This window comes from Accipiter gentilis, chromosome 5 (assembly GCF_929443795.1).
Source record: "Accipiter gentilis chromosome 5, bAccGen1.1, whole genome shotgun sequence".
Lineage (NCBI taxonomy): Eukaryota > Metazoa > Chordata > Aves > Accipitriformes > Accipitridae > Astur > Astur gentilis.
Genome location: NC_064884.1, coordinates 37,335,971 through 37,359,522, shown reverse-complemented (window position 1 = coordinate 37,359,522; position 23,552 = coordinate 37,335,971). Strand labels below are relative to the sequence as shown.

General features: G+C 39.0%; 1 protein-coding gene across 1 annotated transcript in view; it reads left to right on the top strand.

Annotated features, from left to right (window-relative positions):
• Positions 1-23,552, top strand: part of PRKN (parkin RBR E3 ubiquitin protein ligase) — a 787,949-nt gene that overhangs the window by 636,139 nt on the left and 128,258 nt on the right. Inside the window, exon 8 of the mRNA XM_049801652.1 lies at positions 21,883-21,944. Coding sequence (XP_049657609.1) covers positions 21,883-21,944 — 62 coding nt within the window. The remainder of the gene's footprint in view (positions 1-21,882; positions 21,945-23,552) is intronic.

The following is a 23,552-nucleotide window of genomic DNA, read 5'->3' as shown; positions in this document are numbered from 1 at the left end:
ACATTACTCAATCGGTTTTGCTGTGTCTAAATTAGAACAGTGTCTAATAGCTGTCTGATTGCATTCATCATTGCTACAGCTTGACAGGTCTCCAGCACGAAGGTCATATCAAATCCCAGTTCACATAAGGCAAAGTTCTGATTTATTTCCGTCCAGAACTCTTGTGAGGCAACCACAGTCCCCTGCACACATATGCTGTGGATTATCAGTTAGAATCAGACTTCTGGATGTAAAGGTTAGGGTTTACTTAGTTGAAGTCTTGGGGTACTCACCCTGCTATATACTGATAGCTGTATTTATTACTTCTTTGGGGGATGAATCTTCAATTTTATTTTTGCTGTATGAGTTTTCATACCACACATTTATTTTAAACCATTATAAGTTTATCATTGATGGTTGACCTCTAGGTCAGCAACATGCCCTTCCAAAAATATTTCTTTTTAGAAGATAAGTTTATTAATGTATTGCCTTATAGTGATACATATAATTCCATTAAAAAGTGATATGTGATACACATGAAAGGCAATTTAGACCTACAAAGAAATGTTTGCTCATCCTCTTCTGCAGAGACTGAAGAAGTGGTTTTCTCGGTGATGGGTAAACTTGTATGCTTTGTATAGGTAACAGATGGCTAAATACTATGTGGGTCACATTTGTAGTTGGTAATGTCTATTTAGCTTTTTCAACAACAGCAGTGTTTTTATCTTTCTAAAAGTTGACATGCTGTCATGGAGCACATCCAGGCCCTCATCAAACTGCAGAATTGAGGTGACATCAAGTAGTCAGCTGAGATTTCCCTTCCTGACTGGTGGCATAGAACTATGGAACTGCTGTTAGAGACTCTAGAGAGGGATGAGTAGAAAAGGGGTGTCTGTTTAAGGCATGCTTAGCAGTTTCTCAATGCCAAAACATCTTTAAAATACTGCAGTTGGCAAAAATTAAAATACTCCTCAGGCTGCTATGAAATCATGCCATAAACTGGATTAACCTGTTTGGCTCTAGAAGTTAGGGATGGAAGGAGCAAGGACTGTACCTCTTAATACCTCTTCCATGCTATGTCTCTCTTCATTCAGATTCCTCCTGAGTTCTTATACAGTGTGTGATGCACAAATGTTAATATATGTCACTGTTGGAAAAATTGCATGCGAAATATGGAGAAATGAAAAACACTGAACACAGACCCTGCAGCTTTCACCGTCAGTTGGATTTCACAGAGGATCTTGAGTGATAGGTCAGCCCAAAATTCTTCTTAGGGGCAAGGATCTTGTCAACATTGAGTGTACTGTCAATCCAGCTATTTAAGTTTGTTATTATTTCTTATAAGTCAAGGACTTGAAGACATTTTTTTTCCTATTTTACTAAGGCAAACCTGTTCTCCCTGTGTTCTCAAAGGAAACTGCAAGAAGTTGTGAGTTTGCTTCACCCATTTCTTTACCTACCCTGAGATGAAGTTTGGGCAGTCGTGTTTGTGGAACACCGTTGCATGGTTGCGAAAGCTAATTATCTTCCTGTCAACACTACCTATACTTACCTATAGATCATATCTGTCTCTATCTGATCTTTGACACTTCTCCAAAAGGGCTAATGGGAATAGCCCGCGAACTGCCATCTCTTCATGTCCACTCACAGAGCTTCCAGCCCCTTTTGATCTTCCGAAGATCATTTTGCAGTATAGCTCACGTCCACACAGGTTAACGTGGACAAGGATAGAGCTCGTTTGTGTGTGCTCTAGCAATTTTTCAGTGGCTTCATTCTTCTGAGAAGCAACACATCAACTAGTGTGTCTACCATATTTGACAGGGGGCTCCTTTCATCACTCTTACACTCGTCACCAGTTCGTGGTTAAATATTTGTTTGTTAGTAGCTGCTTCCACCTATCTGTTCCTGCTAGGGAGTATAACACACTACTTGCAAAGTGACCAGCCATATCCTTCCCTGCAGAGGGGCCATTTTCTCCTGGGAGATGTGCAATCAGCTCTTCTGTCTTTGGACGTCCCCCACATGCTGTATGAATGTTACCATCTCGGTGAGGTCTCTCTGATTACAGATATGTCTCAGCACAGCCCCCTTGTTCGGCGCCTCTCCTTGTATCGGTGAGATGCCGTCAGCTGTGAGCTCCCTCACTGCAACCCATCCATTTCCTGGCCACCTTTGTCAGGAAAATATAGGCCACAGTCCTGCAAATGTAGTCCAGTGCCTGGGTTGAGGCATCATGGTCAGTGTGCTAATGGGTCTGGCTCTGAGAGCTTGCAGGTTAAAGAAAGTCTCACATGAAAAATAGCTCTGCTAGTGCTGAGTGTCTTCAGTGTTCTGTATTTTTTCTGTTTGCCGCAATCCCCGTCTCCTCTTCCTGTACACCCACCTTCAAATTTCCTAGTGAAACTATCCCCGTTTGCTTTTCTCTGTTCACTAGCTACAAATGATTATTTAGGCTGCTGGTTTTTCGATCTATCCTCCTGCCCAGCTAAGCCCTACTTCCTTCAAAATGGAGAGAGTTCGTTTCTGAGCACTGAACTCAGACTCATCATAACTATCACATGAGAATATTACTGAGTAATATTCTGAGTATTACTGAGTAGACTGAGTAAACTGCAGATTGCATCCTGCCAATGAAGCAATTTATTAGCAAAATTTACTTTAAAAATAGAGCCACTCCAGGCCCTAAAGTTTGTTTTAAAAAATAGTTGTATTGCTAAAGCAGAAGAATTATAGGAAAGCTGCTACTTAAATGGCATCCTCTGGCTTTTTGTGCAGGCTTCAGGGCCAGTAACGGCTGGGCTCTAATAACTCCTTTCCCAGCAAGCCAGGTAAATAAGCCAGGTTAATTAAAGAAAAGAAAAAAGAAACAGGCTGTATCTAGCACACTGAAAATGCTAATTTCAACTGTTCTGCTCTTTTGGGCACATAGAAAGCTTTTTTTTATTATTATTTTGTTTGCTTTTTTTTTCTTTTAAATCCTGCCTAAGCTTACTTTTATGCAGAAGGCTGAAATGCCTGTGAAGAGAAGATTTCAGTCTCTTTGAGTACAATGTACATTAATATATTCCATAAAAGACTTTGTGGGAGCCAGATCTTGTATTTTTTTAATCTTATATAATACATGCATTAACGTGAAGTGAGCCATATTTAAATATTGTTAAGACTTTGAAAGAGAAATCAGAAAATACAAAACTGATGTTTTGTCATGCAGCTATGACTGTTCTTCTTTCTCCACAAAGTCATAAAGTGAGGACTCAGAGCCAGATGTTATAACTTTCAATTGCCATTGCCTTCAGTGGAGGTTCCCAAGGTAATTGTATGGCAGCACTGCCTTGTCATTGTCAAACATAGATTTGAGTCTGCTACAGATTGTTGGTTTATATTCTGTAAATTCAAGACATGGGATTTATGGTTTTCTGTTTGTAAAGGGTAGCTGGAGAATTATCTTCGGCAGTGTAATATTTTTCTATGTAAGATCGCTAAGTTAGGCCAAACTCACAGCTTATGATGCTGAGAGACATAATTAAAGTCCCGGTTTTGCGTTGGTCGTTATATCTACAGCACAGAAGAATATGCAGTTTTCTTGCACTGCTTCAGCCCCTTCCCTTGGGGAATCTGCCATAGGTTCTGCATCACCCTTGCACATGGTATCTTCTGGTAGACTTACAAATGACTAGATTATCTGTTTAATTTGACGTGTTCACCCACTATTTAGCACAGCGGGGTTATTAGCACAAGGGAAGCTTTCAGCTCAGCTGTAATATAAATAAAAATAAATGTTATATCACCTTTGCACAGCTAGATGCAAAACACTTTACATAACCAGGATTTTCAGTCACAAAAGAGCTTGTCCTGACAGCTACCAGAGATGAAAAAAAAACCCCAAACTCAAACCTGTAGAGGGTCCTGCAGATGAAAGATTAAGCTACAAATGGAGATTTCATTTTCCATTTATTATGGGTCAGATGCTGTCCAGGTTTGAGGTCCTTGTTTCTCCTTCACAGACAAGAAAACTGAGGGCACCAGACAAATTGTCTCATCCTCAGGAATTTTCTGCATGAGTTCAGTACAGGCTCTACATAAACAGCGAGTGCTCCAGCATGCTGTGTGCACAGGTCAGGTTGCAAGGAACCTTGTACTCTTTATGAAACTCCAGGGTTCACATCTAGGGTTTAGACAAATCATTCTTCATAGTTTTCAAAATCAAGTCTATAAGGCGCATGTGCAAAAGTGCTTTCTGTTTGCATTTCTTTTTGCTTTGATGAAAAGAAAAGCAGCTGACAATATCACATACAATATACAGCGGAATAGAGTGCCTTTGCAAATACTGTGTATTTAAGGGTTAATTACCCTACACTTCTCTTACATTACTTAATAACATGCTTTGGGGACAGTGGAGAAATTCCACTGAACATCAGTCATTGTCAGTGTTGAATTTCCAATCTTGTGCCATTTCATCTGTCAGAAAATAAAATGATCCTTGTAATTTTCTTGTTATTGCATGATCTCTATAATGAAAATTACAAGGCTACTTATTACAGAGTAAATATAGTGCTCTTTGAGAAATATTTGTCCTTTAGAAGATGAAAAGGAGGAGGCTGCTGGTGCTTTTCTTTGTTCTTCCTATTTTTTTGCTATCCTGATCTTTTGTTCCTTGGTTTCAACTTTCAGATAAAAGCTTTTAGTTGCTCATTTTCACGTGTTAGTTTTGAACTATCAGATTTTTTGTCCATTTTGTTTTCTTCCCTCATACCTCAAGCCACAGCTTAGCTCCCACATCCTTAACTCCTTAGAGACTAGGTAAGTCATTTTGCAATCTTGTATAGTGACTGCTGGCTGGCAGGATCTGGCCAAGCAGAGCGGCAGGGTGATCCCGGGGCGGCAGCGAGGCCAGCCGTGCCATGCCGTGCCATGCTGTGCCATGCCGTGCCATGCCAGTGGGGCACACGGCGCAGGGTCAGCCATAGCCCAGTGATCACCGGGGAAGTCCCTGCTGGGGCAAGCTGAGATGGAGCCACGAAGGCAAGTCAGGTTAACGGGGTACATGGCCGTGGCCCAGAGTTGGCTGCAATGCTGCTGCAGCATTGCTCGGGTGCAAGGATGGAGTAACAAACTGATTCAGTTTACAGAGCTGACTGTCAGCATGATGCTGCTAGTATTTTTGAACACGCTTTCCAGTAAGGCTTCTTAAGAAGCAGGGGTGGCATCATTTGAAGTGTACGAGGGCAAAAACAGGCAGGGTGGCACTGGTCTCTCATCTGCTGCCTCATTTATTTGGCATCCTGTTTCGCTGGTTCACTAAAAATATAATCTGAGCACCAAGTGAATGTCAAAAGGGCAATTTAGGTCTTAGGAACTATTAGGAATGACAAAATGTTATTTCTCTATGGTAAATTGAGAGAGCACCCTGCTCTGCACATACCAAGTGCAGTTTTGGTTATTGCCTCTGAAAAAGAAAGTGAAAGTGCCAACTATTGTTTAAACATAGGGCAGCAAAGATGGCCGGAGGTATGGAATAGTTTGTGTGTGATGAAATGCTTATTTTTCCGTTCTGACAAGAGACATCTGGATGAAGGTGTGACAGAGTTTTCTAAAATCATGAGAGGAATGAAAAAGATTAATAGGGATTTAGTCATTCTTATTATGTGAGAACTGGACATAGCCATACAACTATGAAGCAGCAGGTATAAAGCAAACAGAGAAAGCTCACTCACTGCAAATTAAAATTGTGGAAGTTGTTTCTTAAGGATATTGTAGAGACCCAAAGTGTTCAGGGTTCCCAGAGTGACTAGATACATTAATGGCAAATTCCCAAGTGGCGAGGTAAGGTGGTGATCTGGTTGCATCCCCAGCAGTCTGCACATAAGGAAGGTATACAGAAATATTTAACTTTTTTCTTGTTTCTTATGCTTTTCTCATAGCATGTGTTGTTGGCCTGTGGTAGAGACAGGATACTGAGAAAGAAATGAATTTTTTGTTAGGTTCAGTACATTCATCTATAGCACTATACTGCTAGCTCCAGCTTCTCCCAAACCAAAGATATCTTTACTTTCCCAGAAGGGAAATGAGGAGGGAGAGGAAGGAGGAAGAAGCAGGGCTGACTGATTTCTATTTTTTGTGCATTGTGGAGCTCAGTGTTGTATCTGTGTCACAAGTGTGTGTTATGTCCAGCCAGTATTGTGAGAGCACGATTCAACTCAGTCCTTTTTTGTTCCTGCTGACCTCTCAGAGATTATTTTCCCAGCTTTTTCTAGCAGACAGTAATGCTAAGAGCAACAGTTCTACAATACTTCCAAGCCTATTATTTTGTGGCCAATACAGATGGATTACTGAGACCTAACTTTGAAGGTAGTTAGCTTTTTCAACTATTTGGATGGAGGATTGGCTCAGCTGGGGAAAAAAATGCAGGCAATTATTTCTAACACCGGGTTTCTTCTTTATCTAATGTGCAATTTTCTGAAATACTGCTGTGTTTTTTATCAAGAAATAGAGGCTAGCTGGCTTGGAAAATCTAAGATAAGGAGTCTCTGAGGCAGGAGTAATTGGTTGTGGTAGATTGGGACAAATTAGAACAGTGCTTGGCAGAATTGTTTACCGTACTGTGTACATGCCACTTATTTCAGCCACTTCCATCATGTTTTCCTTTGTCTTTATTTATTTATTTATCTATTTAATATTGAGATAGTCATTGATATTAGCTTCCTTTCCTACAGGAGACTCTCCTGAACAACAAAGACACAAAGCATTAGCCTGCAACATAAAAATGTTGCATGTCCTCTTAGATTATGCACAGTCTGTCTTTAAAAGTTAGCATTAACCTTCAGTCCAGTTGGATCTGTAGATACAAGTCTGAAAAAATGCAAACTGTCACTGTGGTGTATTTTTTATTGCAAATATTTATGTTTGTCTTCAGATCATATTTTCCAGGTACAGGAAGAAGTTAGGAAGCTATTATTAGAGTTGTTGGAGATTCAGTTGATTAAGCACCCGTCACCTCCATCAGTTTTATATCACAGCTCTTCTAATTCAGTGGCCTTTGCACAAAAAAAAATTTCATTGTACCTTTCAGATGTTGCTACCTTGATTTGTTATTGTCCCAGTGAAGGAGGATATAGTCCTAATGATCTCAAGTGTGCTGTGTTCCTGCAACCCACTCTCCATCAAATTCCAAAAGTAACAAAAAAATAAAAATAAAACTAGATAATGCTCCACAGCCTTCAAAGGGGAACAATAAATATATAGAGAGAAAGGGGAAAAGAGAGAGAGAAAGGAAATGTGCATACACATACCGAAGAATTTGTTGCAGCAAAGTTAACTTTTGCATTCAATGCCAGAGACTGCTTGAGGGCAGTCACACTGTTGACTCTTTTATAATGACTGCAACAGGTGTGAGCAGAATTAAAATGGGAAAATAGGTGAAATCCCCCTGGATGAACTACCCATTGGTGCTATATTCATGCAACCCCACCCACTGGGTTGTTGAATGAATGTAACATTGATGTGTCACAAGTTAGGCAAGGCATACTTCTGGCATAACCAGTAAAGCAAGTAAAAGCTCTCTAAATGGAAAGTTACAGTTAGCTGTGGAAGCAGAGATAGGAAAACGATCAGTGACAGCCATCTGTAGCCAAACATCAAAAATCCTGCTTTGCTCTTTTTTTCCTCCTCCCCTGTCTCCCTCAATAGACATCCATCAAACTGCAATAGGATTTCTGCTGGCCAGTTTGTGTCTTGTAAATTGACAAGAGAGGGGAGAATCACTTTGCCCAGAATCCCTGCTAAATTACATGAAAACAGGATTTATGCTGCATGTAAACTGTGCAAATCCAGTCAGCTTTTAAGTGGAAACCAATTTTGTAGTGTGTAAGTATCATTGATTTGTTAATCTGACAATTTTTTTAAACAAGCTGATGTGGATTAGCCAGTTCTGATTGTATGTCTCCTACAAGTCATTTGAGTGCTGGATAGCTTGGTGAGTAAAGCACTAGAAATTAACCTTTGAGGCCCCTGCCTATAAATAAATTATTGATCCTTAAAAAAGAATCAGATAATCTCATTAGATATAGTTTTCTGTAGCATGAGTCTAAATCCTGCCATACAGAATCATTTATCATAATTGACGATCTTTTTCCTGAAGCAGACAGGAGCTGAGCTACAATAGAAAGCAAATCCTTCAGGAATTGGTACAGAAGAGCAGTATGAAGAATTTCCAACCGATTTGATGCTTAAGGGATGTTTTGTTTCCCCTTCAAATAATTCTAAGGGCTTTTAGCTTTTATGTATGCTTTTATAGCTGTATATCCAATAATTCTCAGTCAGGAAAAAAAGTGTCTCTGAAATTTCATGCATGATGGTATTCTGGAGCCAGACAGAAGTAGAAGGAATGAATTTCTGATCCATGATGTAACAGACACAAGTGGAAAATACATAGCAAGCAATGAAATATTGAAAGGCAGAAATGATACAAAGTTCAGTACTTAACATATAAATGACTGCTTAGAAGTACTCCACAGAAAAAATAGTTAACATGGTGTCAAAATGTAAGGATATGCGCAGTGAGACCTAGTATTGTTATTTTTTACAACTGCAACTCAGTGATCTACTGAAATGAAGAAAAGTCAAGTGAGCATTTTAATTGCATGAGAACAAAAACCTGAACCTTACAGTTAGTTTCAATAACTTGACTTTCCATTTTGCAAAATGAAAGAAAAACCAGAGGACACCCATGCCTGAGCTCTGTTTCTCTGTTGCTGGGCAAGGGGAAGACTGTGTATGTGGGAGGGAGAGGGGATTCCTGGGGGGACACCAGTTCTGACTTGGCTTATCAGCCTGCTTAAGTGTTAGCATCAAGGTCAGAGATGTTCTAGTCCTGATTTCTAGCGTCTGCATCAGCATTGATAGTGCCAAGCTGTGTGACTCTAGGATCCCACTGGGTATAAATTTTCAAAAAGACTTTTTTTTCCTGATTGGAGATGACTGATACAGCAATACCTGTACCCAAGAGGGGGGGGAGGAAACATGCGTACTCCCCCAGCCCTCTGCAGTTGCACTCTATACCCCATGGGCTTTCATATATACAGGTAGTAAGGTTGGAGATTTGCTCCTATACCTGTCTATTCTGGTTTCAGGCTCACAGCTTAGAAACACTGCACTGTTGAAAGAATACAGAAAAAAGTGTAGCTGAGGGAAAAAATGTGCATGCTCTAGATATGGGAAGTAATTCAAATATTAGAGGAAAGAGTGTCATATAGAGTGTCTAATTTAATGAAGATATATTGGACTTGTGATAATGGAATTATTGTGAGTTTAAAAAAACCTTAGACAAGACCAACTAATTACAAGGCATAGCATATCTCTGTGTAAAGTGGTAAAGAGAAAAGATGTATGCTGTTGCTCTGGATTAACTCAGAAGTTTTTTGTGGCCATGTAAGTAAAGACTAGAAAGAGTATCCTCTAGTGTGGTGCGGCAGCTGTTCTGTACTAAATTGCTAGCGTAATCTCATGAAATTGCTTGCACTAATTCACTTCAGCGTACCGATAAGTCTGATGGCATAATGCTGAGCTGTGGGGTTCTCTTCTGCCCTGTACGTAGTAAAGGATAGCCAGTTTCCCCTGTGTTCCTAGTCAAGTGCAGCCACTGAGCTTGGGGTAGATTGTAACAGTCTTGAAAATTTAGGACCACAGTGCAAGCACAGCATCCTTCTCTGACCCACTGAAAGGGCCTATCCACCTAGCAAGAGCTGTGTTTTCTCTTTTATGCACAAGGGACAAAATTAAGGCAATTTGTGTATCAGTATGATGACTAACCAGAGCAGAATATTTTTCAGTATTTTGCAGAAATCTGTGGCTATTTAAAAAGAGATATTCCTCCACCAGGTAGAAATTGTTCAGTAGTGTACCAGTTTTATCCCTCCTGATGAAAGTGGTTATCCCTGTTGATTAAAAAATACCCCACACTGGACTGGACTTCAGCTGTACAGTAAAAATGACCAGGATTTTTTTTGTTTTTCTCAATATTTTTTTTTGAAGTGTTGCAGAAAGAGAGCCGGATGTTAAAGTGTTTTGTTTATTTCATAGGCAAATAATAAGTTGTGCACCATAAAAACGGATAGGCCATCTTTGATGTTCATTGACAGATCCAAAGCAAAGCATTCTTTATGAGAAAACACTGCATTGCTAATAAAGTGATCCCAACAGCCGAGCTTGTGCTGCTTAATTTGTTTCCATGGAGTGATATTATAATTCTGACATACTGAAAAATCGCCTCGCAGAGACTCATATTGCATTTGTTGCTGAGTGCATCTTTGATATAACATTTGTTATTGTAGTGCTTGGGGTGTCTTCAGAGGAGTAATATTCTAAATGAACCTGGCTGTATTATCCCTTTAATATAGAGTAGAATTTTGCATTAAATTTTCAGCTTATTTCAAATGTGTTTCACCAGCTATTCATCACGAATGGTCTGTTCAAGAATAGGGCCAGTATATCAATATAAAGTCAGAAAAAGCCTTAACTCTCTATCTTTGGGGAGCCTCTCAGGTCGTTCCAATTCTTTTCTGTTAGATGAACAGACAGCACGATCTCTTGTATTTATGCCTGCCTGTCAGGTTTTTTTATAGTAGAAACACGAATCACTGTTTGTAATGCAGGATTAGCCTGTCTCGCACAATGTTATTAGAATTAGACCTGACTAGAGAGTGACGTAAGTTTCTTTTTCTTCTGTATTTACCTTTAGTTTTCATCCCACACCAACTTTGGCACTCCCAGGAACAGGCTGCCTCTTGTGTTAGAGTAAATATTAAAGAACATATGTATTATTTCTCTGGATTTGCACAGACAGAAAATGAGAGCAGTATGTAGTCCCCCCTCTGTGGGCTTCTGTGTTCTGAGCTGCCAGTAAAATGTAAAAAGATTGTACTATGATGTCCTGCTAGACCTCAAGACTGGAAGGACAGTTTGTATTGAACACAGGCATTTTTCATAATTATGTTGCCTGCAGGGTTACCACCTGCCCTAATTTGATCTGATTAAGGTGAAATGCAAAACTGTCCTCATTTCACAAGTGGAACTTTGCCATGTTCCCTCATGGAGAGCAATAAGATATGCATACATGTACTGCTGCTGGGAAGGAGGAAGAAAAATAGTAGAATTAGGTAACAATTAAGATTTCAACTCCATCATGAGAGTGCAGGTCACTTTTAGACAATTGCTTCATTCTTTAGTGTCCTGGAAATGGTTTTCTGTCATAAAGCCCCTGTGAAAAAGAGAAAATCATAGCCACTCATCCAGATATGTCTGTACTATTCTGTGAGACATAATATATTCCATGGCTTTTTAAAATTCTCTTTTGGTTGGATGGGCTTATTGTCCATGAACATTTATTTTTAGAGTAGCCTGGGCTTGCCTTGTAGTCTGAGTCATTTAGATAGCAATTTAAATATTTGTCTAAACTCTCGGTGAAAGGCTTATGTTGAAGTCTTATAAATGCTGCACAGATTAAAGGAAAATAATTTTTTATACACTGTTTATACAGAATGACGTCATATCCCTGGGAAAAAAGAATGCAAAAGTAGGAAGAAAAGCATTGCTGTTTCTGGGTCACTGACTATTCTTTGCCATTCTCCTTTCTCCAATAGTAATTTTGTGCATGCTTATGCATGTGTGAGTAAGAGAGCAAGACCTACATGTGTGCATCTTGGGTTTTCTGTCACATTTTTTTGAGCTTGGCATATTGATTTTCCTGTACTGTGGACAGAAAATAACCTTTAAAAAATTGCATTTTAATATCCTTGAACACTAGTTTTGTAATTAAAGAGATGGAAAGCTGTGTTTGTTCTCTGGCACCTGGCCACATCTTTCGTGATGGTACAATGGCTTATTCTACATTACACAGTCTGTGTAATAACCTCACTTGGTAATATACGAATGAGATGGAAATTTATTGCAACATGAATTGCTGAAACTGTTGTCTCTATCTGTCATTCCCCAAATTATAGGACAGTTACTTTAATTCGACACTTAAGGGGAAAAAGAAGAAATATTTACTCTCCAAATCTGTTTCTCAGTACTTGGGCTTTACAATAGACTTCTGTTATCAAGCCATCAGCTGGAAAATGGCCCCGTGAACTTTGGTTTAATTTCAGCTTAGAAACCTTTTAGTGTTTTCTATATTGCACCTGCTTAATTCTGGCATTCAGAAATGACAATCTTTTAAAGACTTGCCCTTCAGTAACTGGCAAATGAAATTCTTCTATAGTTATTTTTGCCTTGTGTTGACTTTTATTCAGGGATAGTTGGATTTTCCTGAGAAGACAATCTGCTCTCCTACAAAGTCTCCACCACATGCTGAAAGCTCCTGACCTCTCACTTGCCTTCTCAAAGGTACTGATCATCATCAAAGGCCAGTGCCAGCATGAAGGTGGGAATTTGAGAGAACAGAGTTTGCTTTAGAGATTTCAACTACTTTTTGAATAAAAGATGAGAAAACCTTTCATGAATTGAGCTGATTGAGCTAAAAAACTAGTATACTAAGAGTGAAGAGCTCCTTTCAGTCCAGATCCCTGCAATGAGATTTTCACTATTAAGGTTTATATGGCAGAAGGTGTTGAGTCTTCCAAAATAAGTTTAGAGCAGCTCTGTTGTGTCTCAACTGAAAAAAACCCCACCTGGTTATGTTAGGAGCCTTAGACTTACTGATTTCTGACTCTTTGATGTTATAAAGAAACCGTAGGGGTAACTTCTGTTAATTAAGAAGCATTTTTTTAAAAAAAGAAACTATGGTGTTTCCGTAAAATTTACTTTAATTTGACAGAAGTCAGTACTTGCATGGAAAGAAGGGAGTCTCCTTTCTTATTTCTGCTTCTGGAGCTGCTGTATTTGAGCAGTAAAGGTCATAGTTCAGTTTCTCATTTCAGATAGACAGCATGGGTTTTGTTTTGTTGCGTGAGTTTAGTATTCAGTGACTTCACTGAGAATTGCATGGGTGAATTTAGGCCTATAATTTAAACTGGAATATTGAGCAACCAGATGGTACAAACTATCAGTCAAATGTGTTTGCACTATTGCATGGTCACCCTGAAGTCTTAGTCTCTTGGGCAATACTGATATTTTTTTTCAGAAAATTTCCCCCTTCTGACAGACTCTTTCAATGGTTTGTCACATAGCAGTGTAGCATATACAGAAAACTGCCAAAAATAACAAGCAGTGGCATGCTGGCATTGTGCAGCTTGGTACAATTCAGGGTTTGAATGCTGATGTGACTAAACAGTATTTCTTCAAGTCTGGTTTAAATATTGTTTTAAATACATAAAAAGCAAGCAAGGAAGCAGGTTCTTAGCTGAGACGGCAGGTCAGTATTCCTGCTGATATTTTCTGTTATAAAGATTAAAAAAAAGACCCTAGTAGAAAATGGCTAACATGGTTCATTACTTCTAGTCATTTGGCTTTAAAGCATCATTAAAAAAAACAGTGAGTAGCAGCACAGTGAAGGCCAGAGTTGTGTGCAATGTAAGAAAGCCAGGCCAGCAGAATTTTCTCTAATCTGAGATACTCTATTTGCTGCCAGCAGGCAAACTTTATGTGATCCTTTCCCAACTTTATTGCAGTCCCTTTGCAGAATTTTTGCACAAGTACTTCATGAGAGCAAAAATACCTTTTGTGTCTTTGGGTGATTTTGAAATTAAGTACATACAAGCAAAAATGTAACCCATTCAGTTGGGCAACTAACATCTGTGGTAACTGGTTAGAACAGGACAAGTATTGTGTCCTGACGATCAAGCTTTCATGAAACTTTCTTGAATACTAGCTTCAGCAGCCTTTTTGATAGCAAAAAAATGTATAGGTCTTTCTACTGACTTCAGCTGTCAGAAGTCAATCAAGAAAAAAGAAAATGAATGTAATATTGTTTGATGGGGGTATTAACCAGGTGAAAATGGTATTTCAATTCTGAATTATTTTTTTTTTCAAAAAGCAAATAGATTTCTCATTGCAGATCAAGCTTTGAAAAAGATGCACTTAAATATATCCTTTCCTGGCACACAGTCTTTTTAACAAAGTATTATATTTTGTGTATATAGCCAATGTTTTTTGCTAGTGTGTATATGTATAAGCACCATTGACTTAACTGTTGCTATGCTAGTTTGCTTGAGCTGAAGAACTGCCCCACCATTTGTGGTTTTAGAAAGACTTTTAAAAACTTACAGGAAAGACCTTCACCATGTTGACCTCTGGGTACGTAAAGCACATGCAAGTATTGCTTGTCATGCTCTCTGGTTTAGCATTGCCCAACTGCAGAGCTGAGCTTTGCAGTCTAAGTACTTGCCTGCTGACTTTGAAAGGACAGAATTCAATAGTTCTTGCTTTTGAAAATATCTCCTTTTATTATTTCTTTTTTCCAAAGGAATCAATATTATTGAAACACTGTAATATGTGTCTTTTGGGGCATATATTTGTTTTACCTTGCTATCTACTTATCTAGATTACTGTACAGAAAAATATCATCTGCAAACTGATGCTATCAAAATGGCATGAGTACAAGTAAAGAACCCCATGTAATTTTTTACTTTTTTGTTTTTACTGGATATGTTATTTCTTATACCAATTGTAAAGATATTTGGGTACTAAAGGTTTCTCTCCCAATTTGTAAATATACTGCTGACTACAGCAGTAGTATTTCAAAAAATAAATCATGAGATGTTTTAGTGTGTCCAACAGGCTGAATGCTGCTTGTAGCATTTGGAAATAGATCTATAGCTAAGACATATTACACTTGCTGAGAAAAGTTCTGATACCTATAGGTAAGGCAAGGGAATAACTACTGTGCATCTGTTGAACAAAAAGTCATTTGGTTTTCTTTCTTGAGGCAAAATGTTCCGTGACTGAACCTACCCCAATCACAACAGATCATCAAAATAGGTATTTGAAGCAGAAGTATGAGTTATTGGGTCAGAGAATTTCAGTTTGCAAATGTGGCTCGAATGCATGATCAACATTGAGAATTCAGAAGGTAAATAAATAAGTCCTTTTGTTAATAATAAATCAATAGGTAAACCTAGCGATTACAAGCTGATTTCATGAGAGGTTTTTGACCCTGATGTGTTATTTTATGATTAATGACAGTTAGCAATAATTGGTCTTCCAGATAAAGTTGTGTGAATCCGCTTCATTTTAAGACCTGCAAATGTGAGGCTTTAAAAGTTAAATCTTTCTTACACAAAGAAAGATATCTGTAAGCACTGTGTATGTCTACAAATTAATGAAGCTTTAAGTTTGGTTACATTAGAAAATTACCTAGGTAACAACAAAGAAAAAAAACCTCAATAATTTACTATTTACAAAAGTATTGTTCATGAAGGTTGTAAAAAAAACCCTGTGAAAATGGTTATAATAATCCCTTCTGTGGGCTCTGCGAGAAAACATTTCTACAACTTTCACAATGCACAAGCACAAGCAATATTCCAAGGATAGGCTTATGTGCTTATATTCTGTAAATTACATACTTGATATTCTTCACAATATCTTTTTCTCTTTTCAATAAAATATTTTTGCATTCCAGAGAGTCTCCTTAGTTTTGTCTTTGTTCATGTTCACATAACATCAAAAAAGAGAAAAGGTCACCCAAAACATCAAAACATTTAATTAACACAAGCACAGTGAAGTCACTTCATACTTTGAAATCATTGTCAGTTCCCCTAAGAGTGACCGCACTGTCACCAGCACAGGATTGCTTTTCACTGGAAGAGACAAAGACAGCAGAAAGGTGTATTTTTTACACCAAAATTCCAATTAGTTGAACAGGTTGGAAGAGACTGGGAAAATGACATAACAAACAAACGCACGCTAATTACAGGATTTCAGACCTATCAAGTTTTGTGTGAAAGTCTAGCCTGACTCCCTTGTCTCGCCACCCCGTTACCATTCCCGTTGTTATCACACACAGTGCAGGGCTGGGCTATTCCTGCTCACTCAACGGAGTTGTCTGGACTGCGCTGTGCTGAGTAATGGTATCTTGCCTCCGGAGTTCCAGCTGCTGTGTCCCACTGCAGCTAGAAGCTGGCTGCGCCCTGGATGGATACCAGCTAGAACAAGCACCTCTGAGCTGCAGGCTTCTCTTGGCACCATTACTTGCTGTGCATGCATGGCAGGCCAATGTACACTTGCCTATGTATATATATAATCATTGCTCTATTGCAAGTACTGCCATTAGAGAGCTGCATTTCCAAACTTTTAGAATTATTTGTTTCGATATGGAACATGTTTCATATCTATACTCAAGTCAAATATGATTCCACACAGAGCAATCGGAAAAAGAAAAAAAAAAAAGACACACGTCCATTAATTTTCTAAGCATGAAGTGGTTATTCTTATGTATTTGAAACATTTTTCAGTTGCAAGCTTGGTTTAGCAATTAGCACTGTGGAAAGATATGCACTGTGGAAAGATATCCTTTGAAGGACACTGATAGATATTCTTACATGGTTATGTTCAGAGCTCACAAAAGGGTATGTACTTTTCAGAATTAACAAGTGTTGATGCAGACAGAAATTTTAAGTGAGAGAAATGGAAGTTACACTGTGTTCATAATGTAAATGCTCAGTTTGCACAGAGCTAAATATGATGGGAAAATTTGCATGCTCAAAGTTAAGCATGTGCAGAAATGATTGGGATTGCAGCTGTTGGGTGAAATTAAACTCATCTAACCTTAAAAGTCTAAAAGTTTCTTGTGTAAATCTTACCTAGTCGCCTTAGAGTCCTCAATTACTGGAGATAAGTGGTTATCTTTTTTGGGGCCTGTCTCAGATGATGGGAATTACCCTGTGAAGGTGTGTATTTCCTTCTATTGACTAAAAAGGAAGTGTGCAGTGAATATATTAGACTCATGTAGCCAATATTTAGATGCTTAAATTCAGTGAATTGAATCTCACCCAAATGTACCATTTGGAGAAAGATGTAATTTAAAACGCAAAGCAGGAAATAATGCTACAAACGTATGGTAGAAGATGTACCACACAGTCCTACAGCAGAGATACATATGCTTGTAACCGCAGTCAATTAAGACGTTGTGTGATTCTCTGAGTCTAAAATTCAGCCAAGGCCTATCCCACCCCCCAGCCGGGAGCAGGACAGCCAGGGGCATCGGGGCAGCCCCAGCCCCAGGCATCGGGCACCTCCCTGGGGATGGCGACAGGCTGAGGCCGGGCCTGAACGTGGGCCCAGCTCGGCGGGGCCCATGGCCGGGCAGGGCTGTGGGGAGCCGGAGACCGGCCCTCCTGTGTCATCGCTGGGGCAGGGGCTGACGGCCCCGGGGCTGACGTGGGGTCCTGGGCCGTGGGGGAGCCCCGGGGGGCCCCCAAGGACAGTCGGGGCTGGCCGTGCCATCAGGACCCTGGCACTTGCATTGGTTCTCAGTCAGCTGTATTTGTAACAGCAGTCATTTTTTGCTTTCATTTTGCCAGTTTATGCAATATTAAAGGGTTGATTTAATTTTTCCTTTGCCTTCTCACTGGAGAACATAAGTCATACCAAGTGATAATTTTAAGCAAAAACAAAACCAGAAGCTAATTCCGTCTCAGAAAAAATATGTGAAGACTTGGGTAATTAAATTGGTAGTAGTTAGAATCATAGTTTAATTACAAGTGTAGCTGAAAATGTGTGTTCAGGCCAGTTGAAATCAGGGGATTTATGATGTTAGGAGACATTAAACTGTCCTTCCTAAATTTTGCTTCTTTACTCTTCTCCTGGAGATACATATACTTATATGAATGGATTAAAAATATCTTTATAACTTTATGAAGAGAATACCACAATGTAAATTTACAGTTGCAAATTTCTGTAACTTTGAATGTACCTTTCATTCATAAGTGCAGCATTTGGACTTGAATAATAAAGCAATATGAGAATCAAGCAACAACAAAATTACTCAGACAAGTAATCTGGGATATGACGAAACATTTAGAAGCAAATAATATGCTTAAATTTAATTTAAGTAATAAATGCTTAAATAGAAGCAATTACTTGCAGTGAGTTTATAAAGCTGCTGTTGCTTTGAACTGGGTATTATCCCTTCATAACTTTGTTTCCTGCTTAGATGTAGGCTCATTCCTAAGACACCACATTCGTTTTATGGGTCTTACTGCTTTAAGGTCAATGGAGCTATGTCAGAGGAAATAGTGGTATAAAAATACTAAAGATTTTCATCAATTTTATATTTCTTACATCTTGCTCTGTCTTCACAGTTAGCAAAAACCTGTAACAGTCATTGTTGCCAAGAATATATGAAACACATAGGTTTGAATGTGAGTTGAAAGAGGGAACTAATAAACAATTTAGCTGACATTTTATCTGTCTGCAGATGTCCTCAGTCCTGAGTTTTGCCTTCTGGTTAAAGGCAATTGTCCATGCTTTTGCATCATTACCTTTTAACAGTCTTATGTATAATTGTTATTGATGATTTATTTAATATTCCTATGGTTTGGTTTATATCTGTGGAAATTTCTGGTATGCCTGTACTTTTTCAAGTAATAATTGGGAAGAGGGAAGTGGAAAGTTTCAGTAATTGCCGAGACCATTGATTATAAGGGTTCCTGTACTACAGAGGGCATGATAACTAATCCTCAAAGCTTTCTACACAAAATAGCAAAAATCTGTAAAGTGCAGATTATTTATTTCATGTGGCATGTGCTAGCTGCACATCAGAGACTTAGAAAATACATTTTTCTTTTAACATTTGGTGTGCAGAGTTTGCCAGTTAACCAACCCACTGGCTGCTGTGTTTAACTTGTAATAATTTTCAAGTCACTATGTGTGTTTGTGTATACATGAATACGTTGATGGATATATGGGCAGTTTTGTGAGTGAGATGACAAATAGTTCTTAAGGCTTTTCAGCAGAATAGGTATTTTTTAATCTCTTTTCTTTTTATGTATAGAATGGTTATTTGTCTGTAGCCTTTGTCTCTAGTCACAGTGCAGCAATTTAACATCATCCAAGACTTTTTCAAAACTCCCAGATACTTGGTAAAAAGGGGTCACAGCATTGGAGCATGTTTTACAAAGGTCCACTTACAGAACAGAAGAAATTAAAGTAGAAATAGGAAATATCAGGAATATATCCAGAAATATCCCAAAAGAAAGGAAGACATTTTGATCTTAGTTCTTTTTTGTGTTCCATGTTTCTTCTTTATTTCCATTTTTCCTCAAATTACGGCTTTTGCAATGTGAAGATCTGAAAGGACTTCTTAGAGGCAGTGGTATAATTCAATATTGCACACATTTGACATTTCTGAACTCGGTGTTGCTGGAAAGCATCATGCCAGTAGTGACATGGTTTTTAAGCTCTCTCTCCTCCTTTTTTGCTAGTAACTTCAGGATCTCTTGTATAATCAGCTTTCAAGATCCAGTGAAAGTCTGGACTATGAAAAGATTGAAAACTACATTGGGCAAGTCTCTGAAAAATAGACTATACAAAATATTTTATTAGGAAGAGGATGCAGCAGTGGACAACTAGTAACACTTAAACATATATATGTTTATATATATGTCTCTGTATATCTTCATACTTTTACACATTTTTTTGCAAACAAAGATCCTTGGTTCCAAAGTGCTTATAGTCTCTAACATGGAAGAAAGAGAGGATGCATGTAAGCAGTTCACCTAAGGGGGAGATAATATAAATTATGCATGAGGGCAGAATGGGATGGATTTCTGGGAGAAATAGGCATTCAGGAGATATTATTTCAGGGAGAATTGAAAGAGAAAAAGTTCTTGCTAAGCAAGGAAAAGGAAACTTTCCCATCTTAAGGGATTTAGTCAATAATAAATTGGAAAGGATAAGAGGGAAGAAAGAAGTGATTGGTTGAAGAAGAAGCTGTAAAGGCTGCAAAAAGCAGAGACAAGCAGAAAGCAGTTTAGTTGGTGTTACAAAGCTAACATCTGTCAAAGATTAACACGCAGTATTACATGAAATCATAATTATCCTCTAGAAATTCCTATGGCAGTGTACCATCAATGCAGATATTTTCAGGGAAAATTTTATGTGGGAAAAAAGTTAATAATTACATAAGGGCTTGAGGGTAAGAGAGAGGAACCATGTTTTATGCAGTGAGTTCTGATCTGAAACACAGAGAAGTCAACAGCTCTAGACTACAAGTCAGGCCTCAGGTCAAGCAGTTAGTGAGACAGTTAGACTTGATACATTCAGGGTTTGGATGAGCTGGAAGGTGGAGATGTAAATCCCAGTGAAAATGAACAGAAAAATGCTGTGTAGCAGTGATTCTGTGGTGGAAGTAGTAAGGACAACTTAAAGTGCGTTGAGAACAAGAAACAGAATAAACAGTGAGAGCCTAAGCATGGGGGTAGTGAGGAGAGAAAATTAAAGGTGATACAGGGGTTGTGGTCCTAGAAGTTGGGGAGAATAAAAACCCATTAAGAATCACTCAGAGCTAAAACTCACACATTCAAATATATGAATATCCTTGTGTGCTAGAGGAGGGAAGAGGTAGATGGAAAGAAGCCTAGAAGAATATCATAGGTTTTATTAAATGGGAAGAAATAGTAATATTTAATAAGAGACAAGCCAATAATAGATAATTCTTACCAAATGCTTAAACCTTGGCTACCTTAAACCTTGGCTACCTTTAAAAGGGTTTGCTGATGAAGTTGCGTTGATGGTGCATTCTCTACCTGTACCTCCCCTGAATGGAGATAAAGCATTTACCAGCAAGAAGCTGATTTGAATATCATTTAAATAAGTTCTGTAAGTAGAAACAGTTATACCAGTAGAAGACTTGTGCTAGTATAATTTTTGCATTTTTTTGATTATGTTGCTTGCAAGTATAAAGGCTTTTCCCTTTGTATCCCTAAGACAGCTATGCCAACAGAAGTTGTGAGTGTAGGCCATGCCTCATCGGCTTTGAGTGAAGCCACAGTGCTGATGGAGATTTCCTGACTACTGTCTCCAAATTCATTTGCCATAATTTTAATGGCAGTCATTAAGAGTGAGAGGTAACTATTTGTAGTTACATCAGCAGAAATGCAGGTTGATAAAAACCGTAGTTCCTCCTATGTTCTGGGGAGAACTATGCTCTTAATTCCTTTTAAGGAATTTTCTCTGTTCACAAGCAGATGCTTCAATTTATGGTGAGAAGAATAAAGCCCAGATTGCTTTCACAGTCTGTACTTTTATCCCTTGCCAATTAGTCTGCTAGTATACAGAGGTGAGTAGCAGCCTTGGATTTCATCGCCAGGAAGGTAATCATGGTCTGAACAGGTCAGTAAAATGCATGGCATCTAGCAGGACATATTCTTTCTTACTGGCTAGTACAGATCTGAATGTCTGTAGCAATTGAACATTAATATGATTGCATTTGTGTATTACACCTGTGGGTGACAACTAAATATTTGTGAAATGGGTTATATTTGTGACAGCCAAAATTAAAGTGATCTGTGGTGCTTATGAAATCCTTCAGGGAATCTGGGAAAGCCTGTATTATGCTTAGAAATTAGTCCAAACCTGGTATGTGAATCAGAACTCAGCTGTGGCCAGCTCCAAGGTTTTGATGTGAGATCCTCTTTTAACAGGCTTTTTGGCTTACACTAAGGGGCTGGCGGTATCTGGCAGACAGTGCTGCCCTTTTCATCTTGCTTTTGTTTGTAGTCCTTTGGGGAAAGGGCTAAAATATTCGGAATATAACCTTTCTAAGCATTCTTGGTAGCATGTTGGAAATGTGGAAGGATTATTTGATAGATGGTTTTCAGCATTCTGGTACCCACAGACCATGGCTAATCTTTCTAATCTTCTTTGTCTAAGGTAATCTGTATATTCTATCCTCCCTCAATCTATGTATTTTATGCTGAAACTGCACTGACAGGAAGCTCGAAAATGCCTATTTTTGTTTCTTTCCAACAGCTGGCTGTCCGGACTCCTTGATTAAAGAGCTTCATCACTTCAGGATTCTGGGAGAAGAACAGGTGAGTTAGCATCTCAAAGGCAGCATCTTAATGTCATGAAAGATAGACGCTAATGAGACAGTTTCCTCTCTCTCCAGGGAGGCAGAGTGTAGCTCGTGACCCCCAATGACCTGAAATGTGGGGGAAAAAAACACACAGGAGATATATGTGAGGTTGTGGGGTTTTTTCATTCTATCCATCAGCTTTGACATGTTATTAATTGGTACATCTGCTATCTGCTACAGCTCTTTGGCGTTCGACTGCAGCAGTAAACAGGCTCTCTAAAACAGCAGATAGACCAACAATCTGACTAAGGGATTGATACTTACAGCTACTCATGATATTATCCATCTCTTTCTGTGGCCTTTTTCCATTTTTAAAAGTGTGTTTCTCATTCATAATTATAGCTGTGCTTTGCACTCAGAAAACTATTTCTGTAGAGGGATCTTAGGAAAGCGTAAGTGAAGTATGCTTTACAACACTTACAAGGTGGTCATAGTTATTATTTTGTCAACAGTGAAATTAACGTACAGAGGTATTGAGAACATGGCCTTAAACTTTGAGAGACAAGTTGAATTGAAATGCTCAATGCTTCTGAAATTCAAGTCGTCTTTGTCTCTGAAGTATCTCTCCTGATGTACTGGTTCTAAAGCCTAACTGCCTGACAGAGAGTTGCAGGTACTAGGGACTGAGGGCCTGACACCTCAGCATTACTGTTTTGTACATAAGAATATCCGTGTCTTTTAATGAACCTGGTACCAAGGGGCTTGCACAAGGTTATATGAGGGCTGTGACAGAGGTAGAGGCAGCTCCTGAAATGTTAATTCAAAGTCTGGTTTCTTAGTTTTTAGATCAGATTATATTGTCAAGAACACCTTGTTGCTTCTCCTTCCCCTGTCACTCTCCCTTTTTTTATTTCAGTTAGGCATGCTGGTACATTTTCTAGACTTCCAGTTTTCCGCCACCAGCCCCCCACTTCAGTTGTTATAGAAAGTAAAAAAAAAACAAATTCCCTGGGGACTCAGCTTTTCCTCAGCAAGAAGGCAGCATGAAGGGGAGGGGAGGGGGGTGTGGGGGCGGTGTCTGACAGGAATGGAAAGAAAGACAGAAAATGTACTAGGCCAAAGGGGTTACTGGAAAGAGGAATGTGGTGAGACTGAGGACTTAGGAAGAGGAGATAAAAAAAAATATGATCAGGATTGATGGGGCCAAGAGACTGGTTAGAGCCAGGTGACAAATGGAGGGCAGAGTGAGATGAAGCTTGGGGACTCTGGAGAGATGGTGCCAGCTGGTGGAAGAGGGTAGGAGTAGAAACCAGAATGGCAGGGAGAAGGGTCTGACAAGGAGCTGGGACCAAGGACTGGCAGGGAGTGACCAAATACAGAAATTTGCTAAAGAGACTGGTAAATAAAGTAAGGTCTGTACTTAATGAGCTGCACGAGGAGGTGAAGCTAAGCAGAATAGGAGGAGTGGCACAAAAGGAGAGTTTTGAAGGAAAAGTAGGGAACAGCTAAACCAGGAGACTGTATGAGGGAGAGGGCTGAACCAGACAGACTTTGATAGCTCCACTGGCAGGCCTCTGGGAATGGAGCTGTAGACCTCAGCCTTGCTAATGACCACTGGCAGAGC